The 21,418-nt window shown below is 43.3% G+C and overlaps 1 protein-coding gene across 3 annotated transcripts in view; it reads right to left on the bottom strand.

Annotated features, from left to right (window-relative positions):
• The window catches only part of pik3cb (phosphatidylinositol-4,5-bisphosphate 3-kinase, catalytic subunit beta), a 58,018-nt gene that overhangs the window by 19,825 nt on the left and 16,775 nt on the right, over positions 1 to 21,418 (bottom strand). For 2 of the 3 annotated variants that reach the window (XM_044201277.1, XM_044201276.1), the window contains 3 exons: positions 7,296 to 7,491; positions 3,915 to 4,143; positions 1,468 to 1,697 (listed from right to left, as the gene is read on the bottom strand). In XM_044201277.1, the coding sequence (XP_044057212.1) occupies positions 1,468 to 1,697; positions 3,915 to 4,143; positions 7,296 to 7,454 (618 nt within the window). In that variant the 5' untranslated portion in view covers positions 7,455 to 7,491. Of the gene's footprint in view, positions 1 to 1,467; positions 1,698 to 3,914; positions 4,144 to 4,288; positions 4,308 to 7,295; positions 7,492 to 21,418 lie in introns of those variants that run through there. The other variant, XM_044201278.1, reaches the window with a different exon arrangement.

Genomic DNA, 21,418 nt, shown 5'->3' with positions numbered 1-21,418 from the left:
ATATTCACTTCAGAACAATAAACCACACCACCACACTTCCTGTCTATAATGTGGCTTATTGTTTCCGACCTCCCAAAACACTTCCTGCCAATGTCCACCTGAGCGCAGTGCTACAGATGGCCTATCTTTGTGTATGTGCATGTGTGTGTCTGATGTTGATCAAAGCTGATACACACAGGTCTGGAGGGACCTGACCATCTGTTCTATTATTTAATAACATTATTTCTATAACAGAAGCAAAGAGAAAGACACCGAGAGACAAAGACAGATGGAAGGAGACAGTCAGAGAGTTCAGAGAAGGAGAGGGAAAGAGATCATTTTAATCAGTGCTTGTGTCCCTTGAGCTGCCATGCTAATTCGTGTGTCCGGGAGGATGGCATAATTTCGCTGATGGTTTTGACCCACTTAGTGTTGTCACATGGTTACTTTTGCTACTCAGACAAGGTGGTTTTGTCTGCTGTAGTGGTGCAGTAAGTCACACAGTTATTCTGAATTCATAATGTATGCAGAGTTGTTGTACAGCCAGCACGTTATGGTTTTTTTTATAGTTCAATTAGAAAAATGATAGACCACAAAAAATATAGACAAGCACATGAATTGGCCTTTAATCTTAGTAACTGCTAGCTTTCTACCAAGAAGCACAAATATCCCTCCCAGCATAATGTAACCAATCAAAGTGCCCCTTACTGTAGAATTAAACTTTACTTCAATAAACATATAGACCTATTATTTTTAATTCATTTTAAAGAGTTTTTTGTGTTTGTACAATTTACTGTAAGGAAAATAGGTATAACCTCAGAGGCCCCTGAGGCCTAAGAGAAGGTACAAGATAATTTAAAATGAACTGTTGTGAAATGCATTAGTTCTTATTATATATTTATTCATGTTTCATATTTATTTATATTCTCTACCATTAAACTAAAATGTTTCTAATTGATCTTCCCAACATCACTGCAATTTAATAAAATCAAGGACTGAAAAGAGAAATCCTCCTGCGTCCCGTCCTATAGGGATCTTTTTTTTGGCAAGTTTCTAGGTAGAATAATTGTCCTGGATGTCTGTAATAAGCAGTTGACCTGTAAATTTTAGATGGCTTTGCCAATACACTACATGGTACCCATTCTGGGGTAATGTTAAAAATAACCAATCACATTTTATGTCTATGAGGTTGGGTTCTTGTATTGACAAAATAATGATGATTTCCATCCAATCTGACAACTGGTACGGGTGCTACAACTAGGGAGAGAGACAATATCGTTGTTAGATTATTATCACCAGTGAAGACTGAGCTTCAATAAAATGTTTAATGAAACTTTGTTTAGGGGGATTTCCTGTGCAGGCCGTCACCACTGTCCAATTTCACTTTGAATGTAATCAAGGGCAAATTAATGATAGAATTAAAGGCAAAAAACCTATTCAACAGTCCATCGTTTTCAACATTTCAAGCACTGGACCAAAGACTCTCACCTGAGACTGGTCAAAGTGGATAATGACTTTCAGGTCGGCTAGCCGGTCATTGAGCCCATCGGTGATGGCCGCCCCTGCTGCGGGCTCCAGCTGTGGGGAGAAGCAGGCCTGCAGCCACTCTGTGCATGTCATCATCTGGACTCGCTGCATCCTTTCTTCACTCATACGAAACATCTTACTGCGAAAGTCCTTCACCTCCTGGTCATTTATAGCATCGAATTCATGGAGACCTAGTGGTGGTATGGAAAAGACACCATTACAGCAATACACTATAAAGCAGGATATCTCATGATTTTAAATAAAGTGGACAGATTAGATTACAGCAATATTTTGTAACAATATCTCTGATAATGAACCATTTAAGTTATAGTACCATATCCCAACCACCACATGGTGGACCCCAAAGCATTGTCTACAATTCCATTTGATTATTATCTTTGTATCTCTTTGTCATTGAGATATTGCATCATACATTCAAAATAGCAAAAGAGAAGATGCACCTCATGCATTTCCTCAGGAATAACTGTTAAATCCTTTTATTCTCAGAAAACCAGACAGGTAAACAAATATTTTTCAACTAAATAAGATGTTAGAAATACTTTCCTCTAGATTTTAATAATATTTTTCTTGTACATTTTGTTCTGGGACTGAAAATACATCTGTCCACTCCAGTGGACTTTATGCGCCAAAGGTTATATTCTGCCTAGGTAGATTCCGCCTTATTTTGTATGTTTTATTTAAAATTATGATATAATTTGCACTTGAATAGCTTTATGTGTATTCATACCATTTACTCTTAGCAAATGTTTTGGTAAATGGTTTTTTGGACCTATATTGAGTTCCACTGAAACACTTTTTACGCCATTGATGCATGGTGTCAATTTCAAAATAAAATATATTGAATAAAAAAAGTTATAGGCATGCTTTTTCATAGACCCTAAGTTATATTAAATGTGAACTCAGCATGAAGCTTGTGAAGTTCAAAGAGCTGTCAAGGAGGAAACTGTATATTTTAGGCTAACATGTTTAAATGCACAGGCTTCAACATTCATTAAAAACGCACAAACACCTGTGCAACACTTGATGTCAGGCATATGCACCTAGAAATACTGAATGAGTAAAAAGGATTACAAACAGCAGTTTCTCATGGGATTAAAGCAGAACCTCCAAATATTCACACTAGTACCAAATGCCAGCTGTATGAACTGCTGTTTGGCTGATCATACTTTATCTCTCTGCTCCCTGTTGAGCTTTTGTCTCTGTTTTTATCGAAGCAGTGCTGCACAATACTCTCTTGGTAATGAAAACAACATGTTGACATTTAAAGCCATTTAACATTCATATGACCCTCATCATTCAAAGAAGTGCTCTGGACCACATTAGCTGCATTGTGTGAGTGTGCGAGCTGGTTTGTGTGACTGTATTTCTGGGAAAAAAAAAACATGGTTGGCCGTGTGAGTGTGTAATAGTTTGTTACTGTGCACTGCACGAGGTTAGGTGTGTGTGTGGGGGGACTATCCAGACATGCCTGTGGGGTTCCTTTTGAAAACACCACTTTACTCTGACAAAAGCCTTTAAAAGATCATGTCAGACCAAAGTGGAGCTGGGTGGGGAGAATATCAATATCGTCTGAGGCTCCTTCAATTTGACTCAGAGCCTCTCCCTCTTTGCCGTTCCTCCTCTGAAGAGGTCTGCAGTGACCTAAGCACTTCCATAATCCCGGATATCTCGGTCATAAGGCTCAATGTGTGCGTTTGTGTGTGACTTCAGTTGTTAAAGAGCAAGAGGAAATAGGTGGTTCTTTATAATGGTGTGTTTTTATGCATTTGTATGTCACTGTTTGATTAGATTTTATGCAACTATAGCTAGTGGGGCAGCAACAAACGATTATTTTCATTATCCATAAATCTGCCAATTATTTTCTTGATTAATCAATTAATCGTTGTCGACTAAAAGTATTTTTTCCTCTTGTGCATTAATAAATATTATGTCACTGAATCTGTGTTTCAACAAATGTTTAATCGCCTCAGAGGACTGGGCTTTTCTACAGTACTGATCGATCCCCTCTGCTCCTCTAAAAGGCCTAATCTTCAGCAGGGATAATACAAAGTGACAGGTGATGGAAGACATGTCAGGAACATGTCCAGTCAATCCTCACGCTTCTCTATCAGACAGCAGAGCCACTGATAGGAGCCAGCTGCAGATGGGCCTCAGGTCTGATGGCTGGGGTGAATGTGCTGAGTAGGAGAGCTACTTAGTGTACTGGAGGAGGTGCTTAAGGCTTGATGTGTGCGGGGCAAGATTTACTGTCCCACTTACCAACTCTTAAGTGCTTTTCTTTATTGGGAATGTCAAACTGGGACAGTAAACAAATCAATCAGGGAGAGCTCGCATGATAATCTGCCCCTTTAAAATTGAGGAATGTCTTAAAAGACATGCTGTCTTACCCTTGCCAATGAGCACGCCGATTTTGGAGTCCAGCAGGCGCTCTGCTCGGCCGCAGTTACGCATCACCAGCTTGAGGACTGGCAGGAAAGGGCGAACGTCGCACAGCCTGCGAGTTTCGTCCTCCAGTTCTTCGTGCACGGCTGCCTGGTTGACACACTCGAACATGTGGCTCTCCATCTCGCCCAGGGCGGGAAACAAGGGGAATGACTGAGCATGCTTCCATAAGAGCTAGAAGGGAGAAAAAGAATTGGGGTTTCATTGAAGTGTTTTTGCACTACAAAACCACAGGGAGTGTATGGCGTTTAATTAGCATCAAAACCCACACACATAAAAACCAGGTGCGTGCACGAGATACAAGCACACAGAACAGTACCTGCAGAGGAAAACCATCCTTGAGAGGAAGCATTTCTGCTCTGCGAACGCACAGGACAATATACTCGAGCCACCAAGAAAGTGAGAATATCAGTCATATATATATATATATATATATATATATATACACACACACACGTTTGCGTAAACTGAATGCTGTTAAATTTTTCTAATTTAACTTGTTACAGTAACTGCTTTTGAACCAGGCTCAGAACAGGATGAAAGAAAAGGCTTGAGACTGTACAAAATCAAAGGCTGTGTCTGCCAGACACTGTAAAGGACAAAGGATGGGTCTACTTTGCTACAATACATTGGCTAAATGATGGACAAACTTGTACTGAAACATGTTTATAAAGACAGTTGTATATGCTGAGTGTTTGTTGCAGAGGAGTGTTGAAGGATGTCCTGAGTTGAGATAAGAGGATCTGCAAGGGGTCAGCTGCACAGCCAGGGAGCAGGATGACAACAGCATCACTACAGGAGACATGTGAGGGAAAAGAGGCATTTTAATTCAACAGCTCAGATCATACATCAATAAGCTGCTGGAGCATCTAAACAGAAAGATTTAGACATGTGTAACACCAATTCCACCTGACTCACAGTATGCATTTACCTGGGCTGGGGAGGGGGCTTCTCAGCTAATCAATTTTACAGTAATTGTCTAATTTCTACAATCTGACTGTTTTTTTTATTTCAAACTGTGCAGTGGCTGCATCTGCAAGTGTTTAAGTTATGAAGCTTGGACACACTGCATAGCAAGGCAAATGTTAGCTACATATGCTAGCATATTTCGCTTTTTCGTCCTGGGAAATCACTATATGGCTCTCAAGCTATAAGCTGTATATTTACATAAACAGAGTCTTCCTCATGAGTTGGCGCCTCTGCCAAAACCACCCAGACTCACCTACAACAGCGGGATCTGTGCGCAGCCATGACTAGCTGTAATCCTTGAATGCAGTAGGTAGACGAGACAAGAGGCCCCCGCCAGCCAATCAGAAGACAGTTGAATCCCCGCCTCCAAAGTCTCAAAAGTCAACTTGCCGAGCGAGCAAATGTTGAGCAGTTGCGAGAGCGTAGGGAGGGTAGAGCGAGCGAGTGCTCGTCACAGCCCGTGCTCGCGGGACTGCGTTTGTGCACACGGAGCAGAAATGCTCCCTCACAAGGATGGTTTTCCTCTGCAGGTACTATTCTGTGCGCTCGTATCTTGCGATGCGCCTGGTTTTTATGTGCGTGGGTTTTGAGACTAATTAAACACTATAGGAGTGTTTCTATCGTCGCCATTAGAATCAATTAAATAAATCCTACTTAGAATATGTGAAACCAGAATAAACAGCATCCTTGTTTTTGGCTTAATGGTCATGTACACATGAGATTATCTAGTGGTTTTTGAAAGGGTTTGATAAAGCCAGGGTCATAGCATCTTCTTAACCCATACAGGACCATCACAGTGCTTTGATGGAGTTGAACTATAAATAGTAGTAAAATGTTGGTTTCCCCAAGAGCATTTGTTTTTTGATGCCTTAAAACTAATAAGAACAACATATCATAATGGTGTAATATATTGACAAAAGTGTATGTTTCATGATCAGAGACAAACATGACTCATAGCAACATGACAGCTTCTGGGTGAACCGCCCAGGATGTGAATAATGTCCACCAGCCAATCCTGGCGTGATTCATGTCCCTGTGGCCCCACAGCATGATCACAGGGTTGGGTGTTAAGTTGTGCGTGTTTGTCTGAGGTTATAGAGCTGCGCTGCAGCACATTTGCCCTTCCCAACCAATATATCTTCTTCTACCAGAACACTTGTGATTTTATGTTATGTTGATCAAATCTCTCCACAAACCACATGCCAAAGGGATTTAACTCTTTGATGTTCTTAGAAATTAATTACCTAACAAACCTGCTTTAGAAAATTATTGCCATGCTATCAGCATTTGTCACATTGTTAAAGCAACTACAAGGAGTTTTTAACTGGTTAATAAACAGTCTCAATTTAATACTGATGCCTCTATATGACCTACATAAGCAAACGAGACCATCAGCAAGAAAAGCTATTTCTATTTATGTATTCTAAACGCCTGTCTCATTCTCCGTGAAATCAGACGTAATGATTTACGGCACGCACCACGCAGACTGGAAGAGCCTGTTTACATTTTCCCAGGCAAGGTTTCACAGTGAGTAGTACGTTAGCCAGTTAAAAAGGAAGCAGGAGAAGATTTTTCTTTAGAGAATTTTATTTTTGCTGTTATATTTTTGTGGTTATGGCTGATACTAGGGCAGGATCAGCAAAGAGACAAAAAAAAGAAAAGAAAAGTTGAAAAGGGACAGTGATAGAGCACAGGCGAAAACATGTGGTCAGCCATTCAACAGATGGAGAGATTTGTGGATTTCAAAACCGATCCTGAATTGGCCCTCTTTCTAGCTAGACAGGTATGTAATATATATATGTATTTTATTTGGCTGTGTACAGTCCATGGACGTATAGGTCACAGTGGACATTACTATTAATACAACTGGCTTATAACGTAACATTTTATGTTGGCCTTGCTACTGAGCTATATCTTGCTGTTGGCTTGTTGTTATGAAGACCGAATCAGTAGTTCGGTTAGTAGTGGTTAGTTGTAGGCTTGTAACCTAGGGGTATGAACGGTACTAAAACAATCATCATATTACAGTTATTAATCTTACATAGCCACAAATAGATACATTATGTGTGACTGTATGTGAGTACTTGTAAGTATATGTGTGTGGGCTGTAGACTGTGTTGTGTATTAGGACAATAGGCCAAGAGGCATGTAAGGACAATAACAATGTCAGGACACACAAGCAAAAAAAATCATTTTATCTCCTTAAAGTGTGTTGAAAGTTGATTTTATTAGAATCTATTAACATCATAGGTGAAATGACCCCACTTCAACAGCAAAATATGGCTTTAAGTACAACTGATGTGTAGAAATCCCATTTTAGACCAAACCCATGCTGTCACCCACCCAGTGCCACTCACCAGTTTGATGTGCTGAATGGTGGCCTCGCGTGGAACGTCCATCTGGATGTAGATACCGGTGGGCAGCAGAAAGTCCACAGTGATCTGGTCCAGAGCATGGCCGGCCAGGGGTGAGTGGGCCGCCCATATGTCCAGGAGGTCTGTCATGGCAGGAGGCATGGCAAGGGGCACCACACACCACCTCAACCATAAGGACCTGGAGGGACAGATGGGGGAAACAAATAACACATTTTAGACTGAGATTCATGGTTTTAATGAGTGTATTGTATTGTAAAAAGGAGACGTTTATTGAAAGCTTTATTTCCCATTTATATATTTGTTCTCAATAGGTCACTGATGATTGAAGGGTGTAGGTGTGGGATAACTACAAATCAGCCTTTAAAGACTTAATTACAGAGGAGAAGATAGGTGGGGTTAAAAAGCTTACAAAATAACTTTAGAACTACTAGAAAGCAAAATTAGTCATTCATCCTTCACATGTCTTCATGTGAACACTTTACAATCCCATGTTGTCATAACTTATAACACTTTCCTGCAGCTCAGGGTGGTATTCCGGAAAGTCATTAGGCCATTCCTCAAAGCTAAATTGTTTAGGCTAATTTGAGCCTGGTTTAAACCAAGATAAACTTTTGTATGTGGAGTTAAGTCACAGACCTGAGATGTCAAACACAGATTACATTAATTCAGCGTAAAAAAGACACATAACTTAAATAAAGAAGCTCGAAAAGCAGACATTTTTTAAGGCTTTTCAAGAAGGAAAGATTTGCACAAATAAAATTGTGGCTATGCAAACATATGTCTCCAGCACAAATGGAAACCTTGTCAATAATTAGTCAAAAAAGTCAAAACTGAAAAAGCTCTAAAAAGACTGTCTCAGCATCTGATGCCATTCAAACAATCCAGCAATATAAAAAAAGCACACTTTAAATCATTCAACATTTCATTCATATATTTATACCACTATTGTGCTGTTTTTTTAACCCACATGCAGGCTCTTTCTATGATCCTTTTTATTAACAACAAGCTGGCAGGCACATATTATTCAGTGTTGCTGTGTCCCTGTGGGGGCAGCACTGTGCTGAGTTCAGACGGAGGCCCGGTGGCTTTAAGTTGGGTGAGGGCCAGTGCTCAGAGGAATGCCCACTAAGCAAACAGGACAAAAGGTCAGTCTGCCCTCCCCTTATCTGACAATCTGGTCCCCCCGGCAGAGCACACACACAAAAAACACTCACACTTATAGACAGAATGCATGCATAAAACTGCAAGTAAAAACATATGCACCATGCATGCTGTCCCTAAGACACACACAAAAACATAGAGCGGCTGCTGCTAAGGTAATTATCAAGTAAGGCAGGAGGGGGTTAGCCTGCCAAAGTTCCTCTCTACATGTTCAAAAGTACTGGCTGAGAAAGGCTATTTCTGTCTTCCAACGAGACACGCAGAAGACTCAAATCCCAAAATTCTGAGCACAACAGTGTAAAGATGCAATTCAAGGACAAAAAACAAATGCACACATGTGGACACAAACACATGCATGTTAACTGCAGCGAGTACCACTGAGCTGCAGTAAGTGGCTTTCCACCTGCTGGTGTAAACAGGCCACAGCCTGGTTTCCATTTGGACTTGTGCCTCAACCACAGCTGTACCATCACACCACTTCCACCTGTCTTTTTCTCATTACCTAGTCCTCAAATGGCCTAGTACATTAACTCTTCCACTAGGCCTCCATTTCTGGCCATTAAAAATGACAGCTCTGATTGCCTCTAATGGTCTTTCCCCTCTAAGTTAAGTGCTCCAGCTACCAGGAGATGAGCTGTTGTTTCGCCACGGGCCTGAGGATGGTGCAATATCTGTGGTGCATTTGGAGCCACGATCTCAGCCACTTAACATTATCAGCCACAAATGCAAATGGAAACAATCTTGTGTGTCTTTCTATGTGCTGTTCAAACTGTAGATTGCTGTCTGAAAAGGGACTTTGCAGTTACTGTATGTGATAAGGGGTGACGGACAAAATCAGTTAAACCCAACAGACACAACCACACATATCATGCCACACAGGAATCTTTATGTAGGAAATAACTCCTACATACACAAGAAACCGTTTTACTCACTGACACAGACACACTTCCAAGCGGCAACAAGATAATACACAACACAAGAAACCATTCAAATGAACAGTTAGAGGGCAGACAATGGTGAGCCTGTAACGTCACAAAGGTGCATAGTTACAGACTTGAAAAGTAATATGACACCCAGCATGTCCGTCAGATGCATTGACAACACTGAGTGATCAGGGATGGATGAACAAGTGCATGCATGTGGCGTCTATGCATATACTTGTCTCATTAATTATGGGCTTCAAGAATGACGTTTTCACACCAGACAGCTTGAATAGTGTCTCATCCTGCTGTGATGTTCTCTCTCTCTCTCTCCTCACACACACACACACACACACACAAAAAGCAGGGTTATTGAGGATGTGTGGCAGACAGCCAGAGGTCTGCTACGAGGTCAGGTTTCAGCCGGTGGATCAGAGGAGAACAAGTGGGTTTGCAAGATCAGGGAGAAAGAGAGAGTTTCATGTGACAACAAACAGAAGAGCCTGAAGGGATCCGTTCAGTTAGCAAACATTAGCAGAAGGAAACTATGTATCACTTTGGAGCCTCCAGTCCACAGCTCCCCAGGCACACTTTGATGACCATTTGTGTTTGAAGGTGCAGAAATATGATTCCGCTTACATGTGCTTTGCCTGTTTTCTGTGCAAACCAAGGCAGATTTTTTAATTTATGTATCAGTTACAAAAACAACTGTAATTCAATGCATTAATTGTTATTTTGTGTCTAAATTATATTTATGCAGGATTCATTATTCTTCAAAATGTGCCTTTGCTTGTTTCCTTTCACAAACTCAAAATACTGTCTGAGATGAAAAAGAGAACGGTCATCTGTTCACCTCTTTGAATCTTCATGTCTGATCAAATATCTGCAAATGCACTGGGAAGGGCTGTGTCGGTAAATCAAAGGAAAGATCCGAGGGAAGGTCAGAGGGAAGCGTACCTGAGAGACAAACTCTGGTTTTGTGAAAATGCCAGTGACTTCCATAGGTAGATGAGAAGACAGAACAATATAACCTCCAACTTACAGCACACTGCAACCAAGTCAGCCACAAAATCATACCTCAGATAATACAGACGAAGCAAATCTTTTCTTGTAGTTCCTCTGAACCAGTGACAGTGACATGTTGTGAAGGCTTTCGTGCCCAGATGCATTTATGGTTATTTAAACACTGTAGTTACTCAGCACTCTCTTTCTAAAGCGCTCTCTGTCTGACAGTAAGAGGCCTGTGAGGCGCTCTACAATGGAGTGTGTGTCCACGCGTCTCTGGGTGTGACTGACTGAAAAAGAAGGGCTAACATAAATGGCATGTGTGTGTGTGTGTGTGTGTGTGTGTGTGTGTGTAAAAAGGTCATGCCTGATGATTAAGGGCCCTGTGACACATTTTTGTCCACACTGTGCTAAAAATAAAGTTCTTATAAAATTGTGAGGATTTATTACTTTTCTCTGTTTTATGTAACTGTAAATTGAATATCTTTGGGTTTTGGACTCCTGGTTGGACCAAACAGCAATTTAAAAAAGGTTGTCACTTTGGGCTCTGGGAAGTTTTGATGAGTATTTTTCATAGTTTTCTGACATTTTCTAAACTAAACAATAAACCAATTAATTGAAAAAAAGAAATCTACAGAATAATCAATACTGAAAATCAATCAATAGTTGCAGCCCATTTGTTATGGTTACATGACATTGAAATTAACAATCAATTGACCTACTTGGCATGTTAGTACTTGTTTCACTTTCAGCCACAAACCACAATGGCACGGAATGATACACATTGTTTATGAAGCTGTAACACATCAAAGCTAGATGCTACTGTACCCACACAGTCTGTAGACTAAAGGTTTTTAAATCACAAGAAGCAAAGACAGACACTGAAATTTATCCCAGAAACAGCACACGATCCATTCATTAAGGTGTAAGCTGTCTGAGTGGTAGAGATGAATGATGAACAGTGCTTGTTGTTTTGTGCACAATACTGTATACTTACTGTGTTCAAATCTGGCTGAATATTAATGTTTGTTGGCCCATGTGTGTGTGTGTGTAGGTTAACAGAAAAGCTGTTAAGCTCAACAGTATGTGTTTGTCTGGGTGGCGTGCGGATAAGCGGTCAGCTAGGGTGTGTGTGTATGTGAGTCATCAGTTGAGCAGTACTACCACTTACTGTATTTAGGAGTGGATGTTGGTGGAGGCTGTAGACAGTAAACACACAATCAGGTGCAACAGTCATTCTAACTCTGACACACTGTGGGTCAGTGACTAGACATGTTTGTGCATGTTCATGTATGAATATATGTTTGTCCAAAGTGACTGCAGTATGTTTACATTAAGTACTTACAAGTTGAACCTCTCATATTGACATTTTTTGCTTCAAGTTTTTCTGCTGCGGCTTCTACTTTTTAAATTCCCTTCATTATGTAATCCACACCTTTTAATGCTTTGATTTTTAGACCTCTGCTGCATCCTACAACTATTTCTTGCTTCAATGCCTTAGTTCCTCCACAGGGATCAGTTTCATCTGATGTTACCAATCAAATCATCATCTAAGTGCTGTTTCCTACAGGAAACAGAGATACATCATGCTCGGAACTAGAAATGAGGAAGTGTCTTGAAAACAATTCCTCTGTAAAAATATTCTCACAGCCACTAAAGACCAAACTGTCTTCGTACATACTGTATCTGAGAGGAAACATGAATGAAGTGTGGGAGTGTGTGTATGAGTGAACAGTACTCTATCGCACTAACCACCTCCAGTGACACAGTGGTACATGCCCGCTTCTCAGTCAGGAAGCAATGACACTAGACAGGAAATATGTGACAAACCAAGAGCAAAAGTCCCTACCAGTCATTCATAAAAAGCTGATGGATGCTGAATCAGAGGCTGAGCTGTTATTCTTATTCCTGAAGAGTTATTTTCAATGTTGTTTACTATATTCTAGTCTAATCAACATGATCTTATCAAATATAGTATAAGACGATAAAAGAGTATAAGAAGATAAAATATTGTTGATTACTGTGTTCAGACTGAACTAAGTTTTAGAGGAGGTAGGACAGCACGTAAAGTGAATGCAAGGATGGCAGTGGACACAAAAAGACGCAAATTTGCCCTGGGCAGCAGAAATGTAGGCATCTTGACGTTTAAAATGTTTCAACTAGCTGCAGCTAACATCTGTAGAGTAATACATTGGCTATTTCCAGTTAATAAACAGGAAATGTTAAAATACAGTCAAATTTCTGTGAAACAACACAAGGTGAAAATTTGCAGAATGTGAATACAGGTGCAGGAAGCTCTTTCCAACCTCTAATGCCTATTGTGTCCCCTCCTATCTACATTTTCAACTATTTTTCCTTCAGGAATGTTCTTTGTTCTCCTGACTGGGTGCTAGCCCTCGCCTATGCTCATCTCCCTAGTATGCCAGTAATCTCCATTCCAGGCTGAAGGATGACTCGATACAGCTAACCAGCCCGACCATCTCACTGTTATTAGGCAGATGGCAGAGGGGAAGATGTACTCAAGTTTCACCCAGCATCACTGACATCACAATCATGATTTTATCATGCACCCTGAATAATAGATTACTGTATGACATTATGTTTTCGCTGAGCCATTTTGTTCTAAGCAAGTCCAAACTTACTACTTTATCATAATGTAGATGCTTACAATTCACCTATGATCAAAGTGACATTTGTTACATGACCATTAATCCACTGTGACACTAACCATATCCAATCCATTGCCTATTGTTACATCATAGGGAGGAAAGAAGATCACATATCATCATAAATCTTTTGTGACAACTGTGCATTAACACATCAAAGTACCTCTATCCGTGACATCATGATGAGTCACTCTGCCAGACAGTCAGTGTCACAAGTCTGCATTGTGACTATATCAAGTTTGAATGACATTAGGGTGTCTAATGTGGACTCCTTGTCATCTATTTCTGCATCAGGAGGAACAGGTCACTCAGTTGGTGCAGCCATCAACTGAGTGGAGTAGGGATGGAGTGAGACAGACAGAGGGGGATCAGGAGAGAAAGAGCAATGGGAACAGATCCTTTTCATGCACACCGCAGAATGCTCTTAGAGCACTGCATAATCCCTCCATCAGTGCTCACTAATGGTAAAAAAGACACAATGTTTGTCTGTGTGTGCAGTTTGCGTGAATGAACTGTGATAGTGAGACTCAAGACAAAATCATCTAATTTTTGTATGTATGAATGTTTGATTTTGTTAATTTATACAACAGCTTCATTGTTCCAATATGCAGAATTAGAATGATGCAACTGGCCGATGTGTGACGCCACAAGTTTCCCCCCCAAATGTGCTCTTAAATTATTCTGTTATTTAACCCATCAATTCATATAATTGCTGCTGTTCAACTGCATATCTCCAAAAACTCATCTTGCTCATCATATTGATGCAAGTATTTGCATTATGCAATTTGCTTGTGGAAGTGTCAAGGGGTCATCTAACTCCTCTAATTCCAGCTGGGACGAATACGACATCTGTGGGACCAATTACTGTATCAAAACAAATTCTATAGTGTTTACTATAGTAACTTCCCTGTGCATACAGTGGTGTGCAAAAGTGTTTGCCCCCTTCCTGATTTCTTATTTTTTTTGCATGTTTATCACACTTAAATGTTTCAGATCATCAAACAAATTTAAATATTAGTCAAAGATAACACAAGTAACCACAAAATGCAGTTTTTAAATGAAGGTTGTTATTAGTAAGGGAAAACAAAATCCAAACCTACATGGCCCTGTGTGAAATAGTGATTGCCTTGGCAAGTCTTGGGGATCATCAAGGTGTTTTCTGGCAACAATGAGAAGAGCCTTAATGTTATTTTTGCTCAGCAGTGGTTTTCGTCTTGGAACTCTGCCATGCAGGTCATTTTTGCCTAGTCTCTTTCTTATGGTGGAGTCATAAACACTGACCTTAACTGAGGCAAGTGAGGCCTGCAGTTTTTTGGATGTTGTTGTGAGGCCTTTTGTGACCTCTTGGATGAGTCGTTGCTGCACTCTTGGGGTCATTTTGGTTGGCCAGCCACTCCTGGGAAGGGTGTGGCTAGAGAAATTGAACTCAGGTGTGATAAACCACTAAACTTAATGATAAACTTGAACCGCCACCTTAACGTGGTGGAGGGGTTTGAGTACCCGAATGACCCTGGGAGCTATGTTGCCTGGGGCTGTATGCCCCTGGTAGGGTCACCCATGGCAAACAGGTCCAGGGTGACGGGTCAGACCAAGAGCGGTTCAGAAGACCCTTATGGATTATTTAAAATCAAGGCCAGTTACGTCGCCCGGATTGGCGCTACCGGGGCCCCACCCTGGAGCCAGGCCTGGGGTGGGTGCCCGACGGCGAGCGCCTGGTGGCCGGGCCTTTCCCCACGGGCCCGGCCGGGCACAGCCCGAAGGAGCGGCGTGGGGCCGTCCTCCCGTGGACCCACCACCCGCAGGAGGATCCGTGGGGCGGTGCAGAGAGATCTGGGCGGCAGTCGAAGGCAGGGGCTTCGCGACCAGATCTCCGGACACAGAAACTGGCTCTAGGGACATGGAATGTCACTTCGCTGGGGAAAGGAGCCTGAGCTTGTGCGGGAGGTTGAGCGTTACCGGCTAGATATAGTCGGCCTCGCCTCCACGCACAGCCTGGGCTCTGGAACCCGTCTCCTCGAGAGGGCTGGACGCTCCATTTCTCTGGCGTTGCCGGGCGGGGAGAGGCGGCGGGCTGGTGTGGGCCTGCTCATAGCCCCACAGCTCAGCCGTCACATGTTGGAGTTTACCCCAGCGAGCGAGAGGGTCGCGTCCCTCCGCCTCCGGGTGGGGACAGGTCTCTCACTGTTGTGGCGGCCTACGGGCCGAACAGCAGTGCAGAGTACCAGGCCTTCTTGGAGTCCCTGGGAGGGGTACTAGACAGTGCACCACCCGGGACTCCGTTGTTCTACTGGGGACTTCAACGCCCACGTGGGCAACGACAGTGACAGCTGGAGAGGGGTAATCGGAAGGAACGGCCCCCTGATCTGAACCCGAGCGGTGTTCAGTTGTTGGACTTCTGTGCTAGTTACAGTTTGTCCATAACTAACACCATGTTCAAGCACAAGGGTGTCCATCAGTGCATCGTGGCACCAGGACACCCTAGGCGGGAGGTCGATGATCGACTTTGTGGTCGTATCATCTGACCTCCGCCGCGTGTCTTGGACACTCGGGTGAAGAGAGGGGCGGAGCTGTCAACCGATCACCACCTGGTGGTGAGTTGGATCCGCTGGTGGGGAGGAAGCCGGACAGACTTGGCAGGCCCAAGCGTATCGTGAGGGTCTGCTGGGAACGCGTCTGGCGGAGCCCTCTGTCAGCAGGGTCTACAACTCACACCTCCGGAGAGCTTCTCCCAGATCCCGGGGAGGTTGGGGACATTGAGTCCGAGTGGACCATGTTTTCCACCTCCATTGTCGATCGCGGCGGCTCGTAGCTGTGGTCGCAAGGTTTCTGGTGCCTGTCGCGGCGGCAATCCCGAACACGGTGGTGGACGCCGGAAGTAAGGGATGCCGTCAGGCTGAAGAAGGAGTCCTATCGGGCCTTGTTGGCTCGTGGGACTCCCGAGGCAGCTGACAGGTACCGGCAGGCTAAGCGTGCTGCAGCCCGTGCGGTCACAGAGGCAAAAACTCAGGACTGGGAGAGGTTCGGAGAGGCCATGGAGGAGGACTATCGGTCGGCCTCAAAGAAATTCTGGCAAACCGTCCGACGGCTCAGGAGGGGGAAGCAGTGCTTCACCAACACCTTGTATGCGGTGCGGGTGGAGAGCTGTTGACCTCGACTGGGGATGTTGTCGGACGGTGGAAGGAATACTTTGAGGATCTCCTCAATCCCGCTGTCACGTCTTCCGAAGAGGAAGCGGAGGCGGACTCATCCATCACCCTGGCCAAGTCACTGAGGTTGTTGGCAAGCTCCTTGGTGGCAAGGCTTCGGGGTGGATGAGATCCGTCCCTGAGTATCTTAAGCTCTCTGGATGTTGTGGGACTGTCTTGGCTGACACGTCTCTGCAACATCGCGTGGCGGTCTGGGACAGTGCCTCTGGACTGGCAGACCGGGGTGGTGGTCCCTCTGTATAAGAAGGGGACCGGAGGGTGTGTTCCAATCACAGAGGGATCACACTTCTCAGCCTCCCGGTAAGGTCTATTCCAGGGTACTGGAGAGGAGAATTCGTCCGATAGTCGAACCTCGGATTCAGGAGGAGCAGAGTGGTTTTCGTCCCGGTCGTGGAACACTGGACCAGCTCTATACTCTCCATCGGGTGCTCGAGGGTTCATGGGAGTTTGCCCAACCAGTCCACATGTGCTTTGTGGATCTGGAGAAGGCATTCGACCGTGTGCCCCGGGCGCTTTGTGGGGAGTGCTCTGGGAGTATGGGGTCCGGGGCCCTTTGCTAAGGGCTGTCCGGTCCCTGTATAACCGGAGCAGGAGCTGTGTTCGCATTGCCGGCAGTAAGTCAGACCTGTTCCCGGTGCATGTTGGACTCCGCCAGGGCTGCCCTTTGTCACCGGTTCTGTTCATAATTTATATGGACAGAATTTCTAGGCGCAGTCAGGGGCCGGAGGGTGTCCGGTTTGGGAACCACAGGATCTCATCTCTGCTGTTTGCAGATGATGTCGTTCTGATGGCTTCTTCAAACCAGGACCTGCAGCATGCACTGGGACGGTTTGCAGCCGAGTGTGAAGCAGCTGGGATGAGAATCAGCTCTTCCAAATCTGAGGCCATGGTTCTTGACCGGAAAAAGGTGGTTTGCTCTCTTCGCGTGGGTGGGGAGTCCTTGCCCCAAGTGGAGGAGTTTAAGTATCTCGGGGTCTTGTTCACGAGTGAGGGACGGATGGAGCGTGAGATTGACAGGCGGATCGGTGCAGCGCCTGCAGTGATGCGGGCGCTGTATCGGACCGTTGTGGTAAAGAAGGAGCTGAGTCAAAGACAAAGCTCTCGATTTACCGGTCAATCTACGCTCCTGCCCTCACCTATGGTCATGAGCTTTGGGTAGTGACCGAAAGGACAAGATCGCGGATACAAGCGGCCGAAATGGGCTTCCTCCGCTGAGTGGCTGGGCGCTCCCTTAGAGATAGGGTGAGGAGCTCAGTCACACGGGGAGCTCGGAGTAGAGCCGCTGCTCCTCCACGCCGAGAGGAGCCAGCTGAGGTGGCTAGGGCATCTGATCCGGATGCCTCCTGGACGCCTCCCTCGGGAGGTGTTCTGGGCATGTCCCACCGGGAGGCGGCCCCGGGGAAGACCCAGGACACGCTGGAGGGACTATGTCTCTCGGCTGGCCTGGGAACGCCTCGGGATCCCCCCGGAGGAGCTGGAGGAAGTGTCTGGGGCGAAGGAAGTCTGGGAGTCCCTGCTTAGACTGCTGCCCCCGCGACCCGGCCCCGGATAAGCGGAAGAAGATGGATGGATGGATGGATGTATGTTCTACTGCCCAAAGCTGATCTCTGTGGCTGGGAAGCCCACATAATTATGTTACAGCAGGAGTTGTGCCTCTCACTGCTGATAGAAAACACCTGCTGTGACATCACTGACTGGTGTGAACAGAATATGCATTCAACGGTGCATTGAAATGCAGAAAATTTACCGCTTTTGAAAAGAGAACTAAGCAACATTCATTTTCACACCAGTTGCCTAGCAACTGTGTTCTCTTGATTGAAACCACTTGAACACCAAGCATATTATGTACCAAACTTCCCATGTCGAAAACATGATCTCACAAGTTCCACATAAAGGCCGCATTAGTTTGAACCTGACTAAAACACATTGTCCACATTGAACGGAAGTGTGTGGTAATAACAGCAGTCATGTTACAGAGTCATTGGGTTATATGAATAAAATCTTCAATCATGGTATATACACTCAGTTGCCAGTTTATTAGGTACACCTCGCTAAAACTAATGCAACAGTCCTGCAATAAATCCTACCTTCATGGAAGTTAAAATGCTCAGTTTTTGAAACTGTTTTAGAGAAGTATTGATTCTACTGTATGATCATGTTGGAGGATGTAGTTTGTGGTGCTGTTGAATTGTACTGCGTTATGCGGACAGGGGCTTCTATTATTTTGTCCACCTAATTTAAATCACTTAGTGTATGCTAAATAAAAATAATTTTGAACATCAAATAACATTGTGAAGTCTGACCTCATGAAAAGCCATTATTGAAATAATGTTTGATGTTTAATAAAGAAGTGAATGGACTTTTGATGTGCAGGCTCTTCTTCAACTTTCTTTGAGCTGAATATGCCTTGTACTTTGTTGATGTGCATACTGTATGTGTACTCATCTGTCTATTTAATACACACGCACTAACAATGTGTACACGTGAGCCATCAATCAAGTGTCAGCAGGCGATAAACTGGCAGATGCTGAACTGCCAGAGAGCAGTAAGAGTTACATCTGTAGTAAAGGAAGAATATAATGATGCCTCAGTGTCGCAAGAGACCATATTGGGATAGTGGTGCAACAAAAACATAGTGTGTGTTATTTACAAGTTAAGGTGAGGAGAGGGCTAGGAATTGAGGGAGCAAAAGAGGAGTGAATGGCTAAATGAGACGTTAACAATACTGTTGCATTAATGGCCATGGTAACGTGCCTAATTTCTTATAAAGAATAAGAAATTAGCTCACATCTAGAGAAAATTACAGTAAAATATTGCAAAATATAAGGCGCAAGTACAATGATTAGCATTAAGAAGTCATAATCACAGTGTTGATAATTCAAGAGTAATTTGATATGATGAGGATTTTAATTGGTATGCAGATAGTCTGCATAATAAAGACTAAAGATTTTATTAGCTTACATCTCTGTCAGTGTGTATGTGTAGAGAGGGCTGAGAGAGTGGGGGTGGGGGTGGGGGTGGAGGTTAAATCAGATGTGCAAGTGTGATGTTCCACAGAGCCTGATTCACTTCACAGACACAGTGAGGAGGCTACACACAGAGACAAATATAAGCAGCGCTAGCATGCATCTCTCCATGACTCAACTGTCAGACTTTTCACACCTCCCTCAGAGGTGAGAATGAAAGAGGGAATGGGAGGACCATTCAAGATGATTGAAGAAGGAGCCTGTCATGAAGAAGGGGTGGTTGAAAGATATTGACAGCCTTCAAGAAGCGAACAAGGGAAGCAAATGAGAGACTGATGAATTAACATACTGGTGAAGTATGAATGTGAGGTCATGAATAAAAACAAGAAACAAGAATGAAAATAGTGTGGCAGGAAGTGACCGAGAGGAAGAAAATCAGACAGAGATAGTAATTTGTGATAGATAATGAGAGCGAAAGATAAGAGAAAGAAAGAGAAGCAAAGTGGGATACAATGTGTGACTGTAGTGCGTGGACCAAACTGGCTGTGTGTCCACAATAAGCCTCTGTTTTTGGCAAGTGTGTGTGCATGTTTGTATGTGTACGTGCGTGCCAGCGAGGACAGTCCCGTGCCCTGCACAAACACTGCCCTTGTGTTGCCCTTGCCCTGATCAACCCTCACAACCAACCCCCCCTTACAACATTTCTCTCTCTCTCTCTCTCACACACATATACACACACACAAAACCGGGTGGGGGCAACAGGGTCACATGGTGATGGTCACACAGTGCCCCCCTACAATAAACAATGACACTCACATGATTTACTGTATTTTGCAGTGTGGGATCTGTAGCATTAGGCAGCTTACTCACACCTTCAGTACCTTCCATACACACGACCACAAGGGTCAGTACCTAAGCACATGTAAATAAGCTGCTTTTTTAGTCTAAGCACTACTGATTAAAGCCCATGCTACATTAAATACACACCAGCTTTCTTGACAGACATGCAAACAAAGCACCCAAACACAGCTGATGTTTACCATACCTTTACTGAAAAGCTAAAAAGGCTATGCAAACTCTAATCACAACCACAAATCATTATTCAAAGCAAGCTCCAACACACACACACACACACACACACACACACACACACAAGGACGCCTTGCAGGGGAAAAAACCCCACATATGCAAAGTTTGACTTGGCAATCTGATTCTGTGAAATGGGAAATGACGAAAATAAATGCACAGGCATATCCACACACAGACTACTAATGTCTTCTTCCTTGACTTGTCTGCTCTTGACAATGAATCAAACATAGACAAGACAATTTCTTGGAAGATTTTTACAAAAATAAATCCTACTCTTCTATAAATACACTTGATGTCATCAAAACAAAAGCAGAAGATCTATTATGAGTAGTATATTAGTAGATTAGTAGAGTAGATACTTCCTTGAATCTTCTATATAAAAAGGTATTTTTCAATAACTGGAGAGTTGGGGGCTGAACTCCATCTTCCTTTGCCTCAGCATCCAATGATCACAGATGATATGCAGGCTGACCGGAGGTGGCCAGTATGGTTCGTCAGCTGCTCTATGAGGGTGACAAAAGGATTAGCTTTTGTTCCATTTGACACAACAGCTTCTTCATTGGAAACTCTGACAAAGAGGAAACAATGAACAGCTATCATTAAGGAGTAAACATGTTGCGGATGTGTTTTTTGTTTTCTCAAGGTCAATATTTTTCCATTAAGCTTTATTATGACTACAGCTGCTTAAGAACTGGAAATAAAATGTGTCACCAGTTCAATCAAAAGATGTCACAAACACTGAAAAAGCTGACAACAATAGAGTAAAAATTTATGATTACTGGTGCAACTACAGATTATTTTCTTGATTAATCCACTGATTCACAAAATGTCAGAAAATAGTAAAACAAATGCCCATCACAATTTCCCAAAGCCCAAGTAGACATATTAATATTGCTTTTTTGTTCTACTAACAGCCCGAAACCCAAACATATTCAGCTTACTGTCATAGAAGACTTAGAAAACCAGAAAGATTCACATTTGATAAGCTGAAACAAGTGAATTTTCTGCCATTTGTACTGATGATGAGGAGGTTTGGGCTCTGGATTTTTAGTCTATATTTGTTTACATTTTTTGACAAATTGGCACCATTAA

This window comes from Siniperca chuatsi, linkage group LG7 (genome assembly GCF_020085105.1).
Source record: "Siniperca chuatsi isolate FFG_IHB_CAS linkage group LG7, ASM2008510v1, whole genome shotgun sequence".
NCBI lineage: Eukaryota > Metazoa > Chordata > Actinopteri > Centrarchiformes > Sinipercidae > Siniperca > Siniperca chuatsi.
This window is presented reverse-complemented; position numbering and strand designations above follow the sequence as displayed.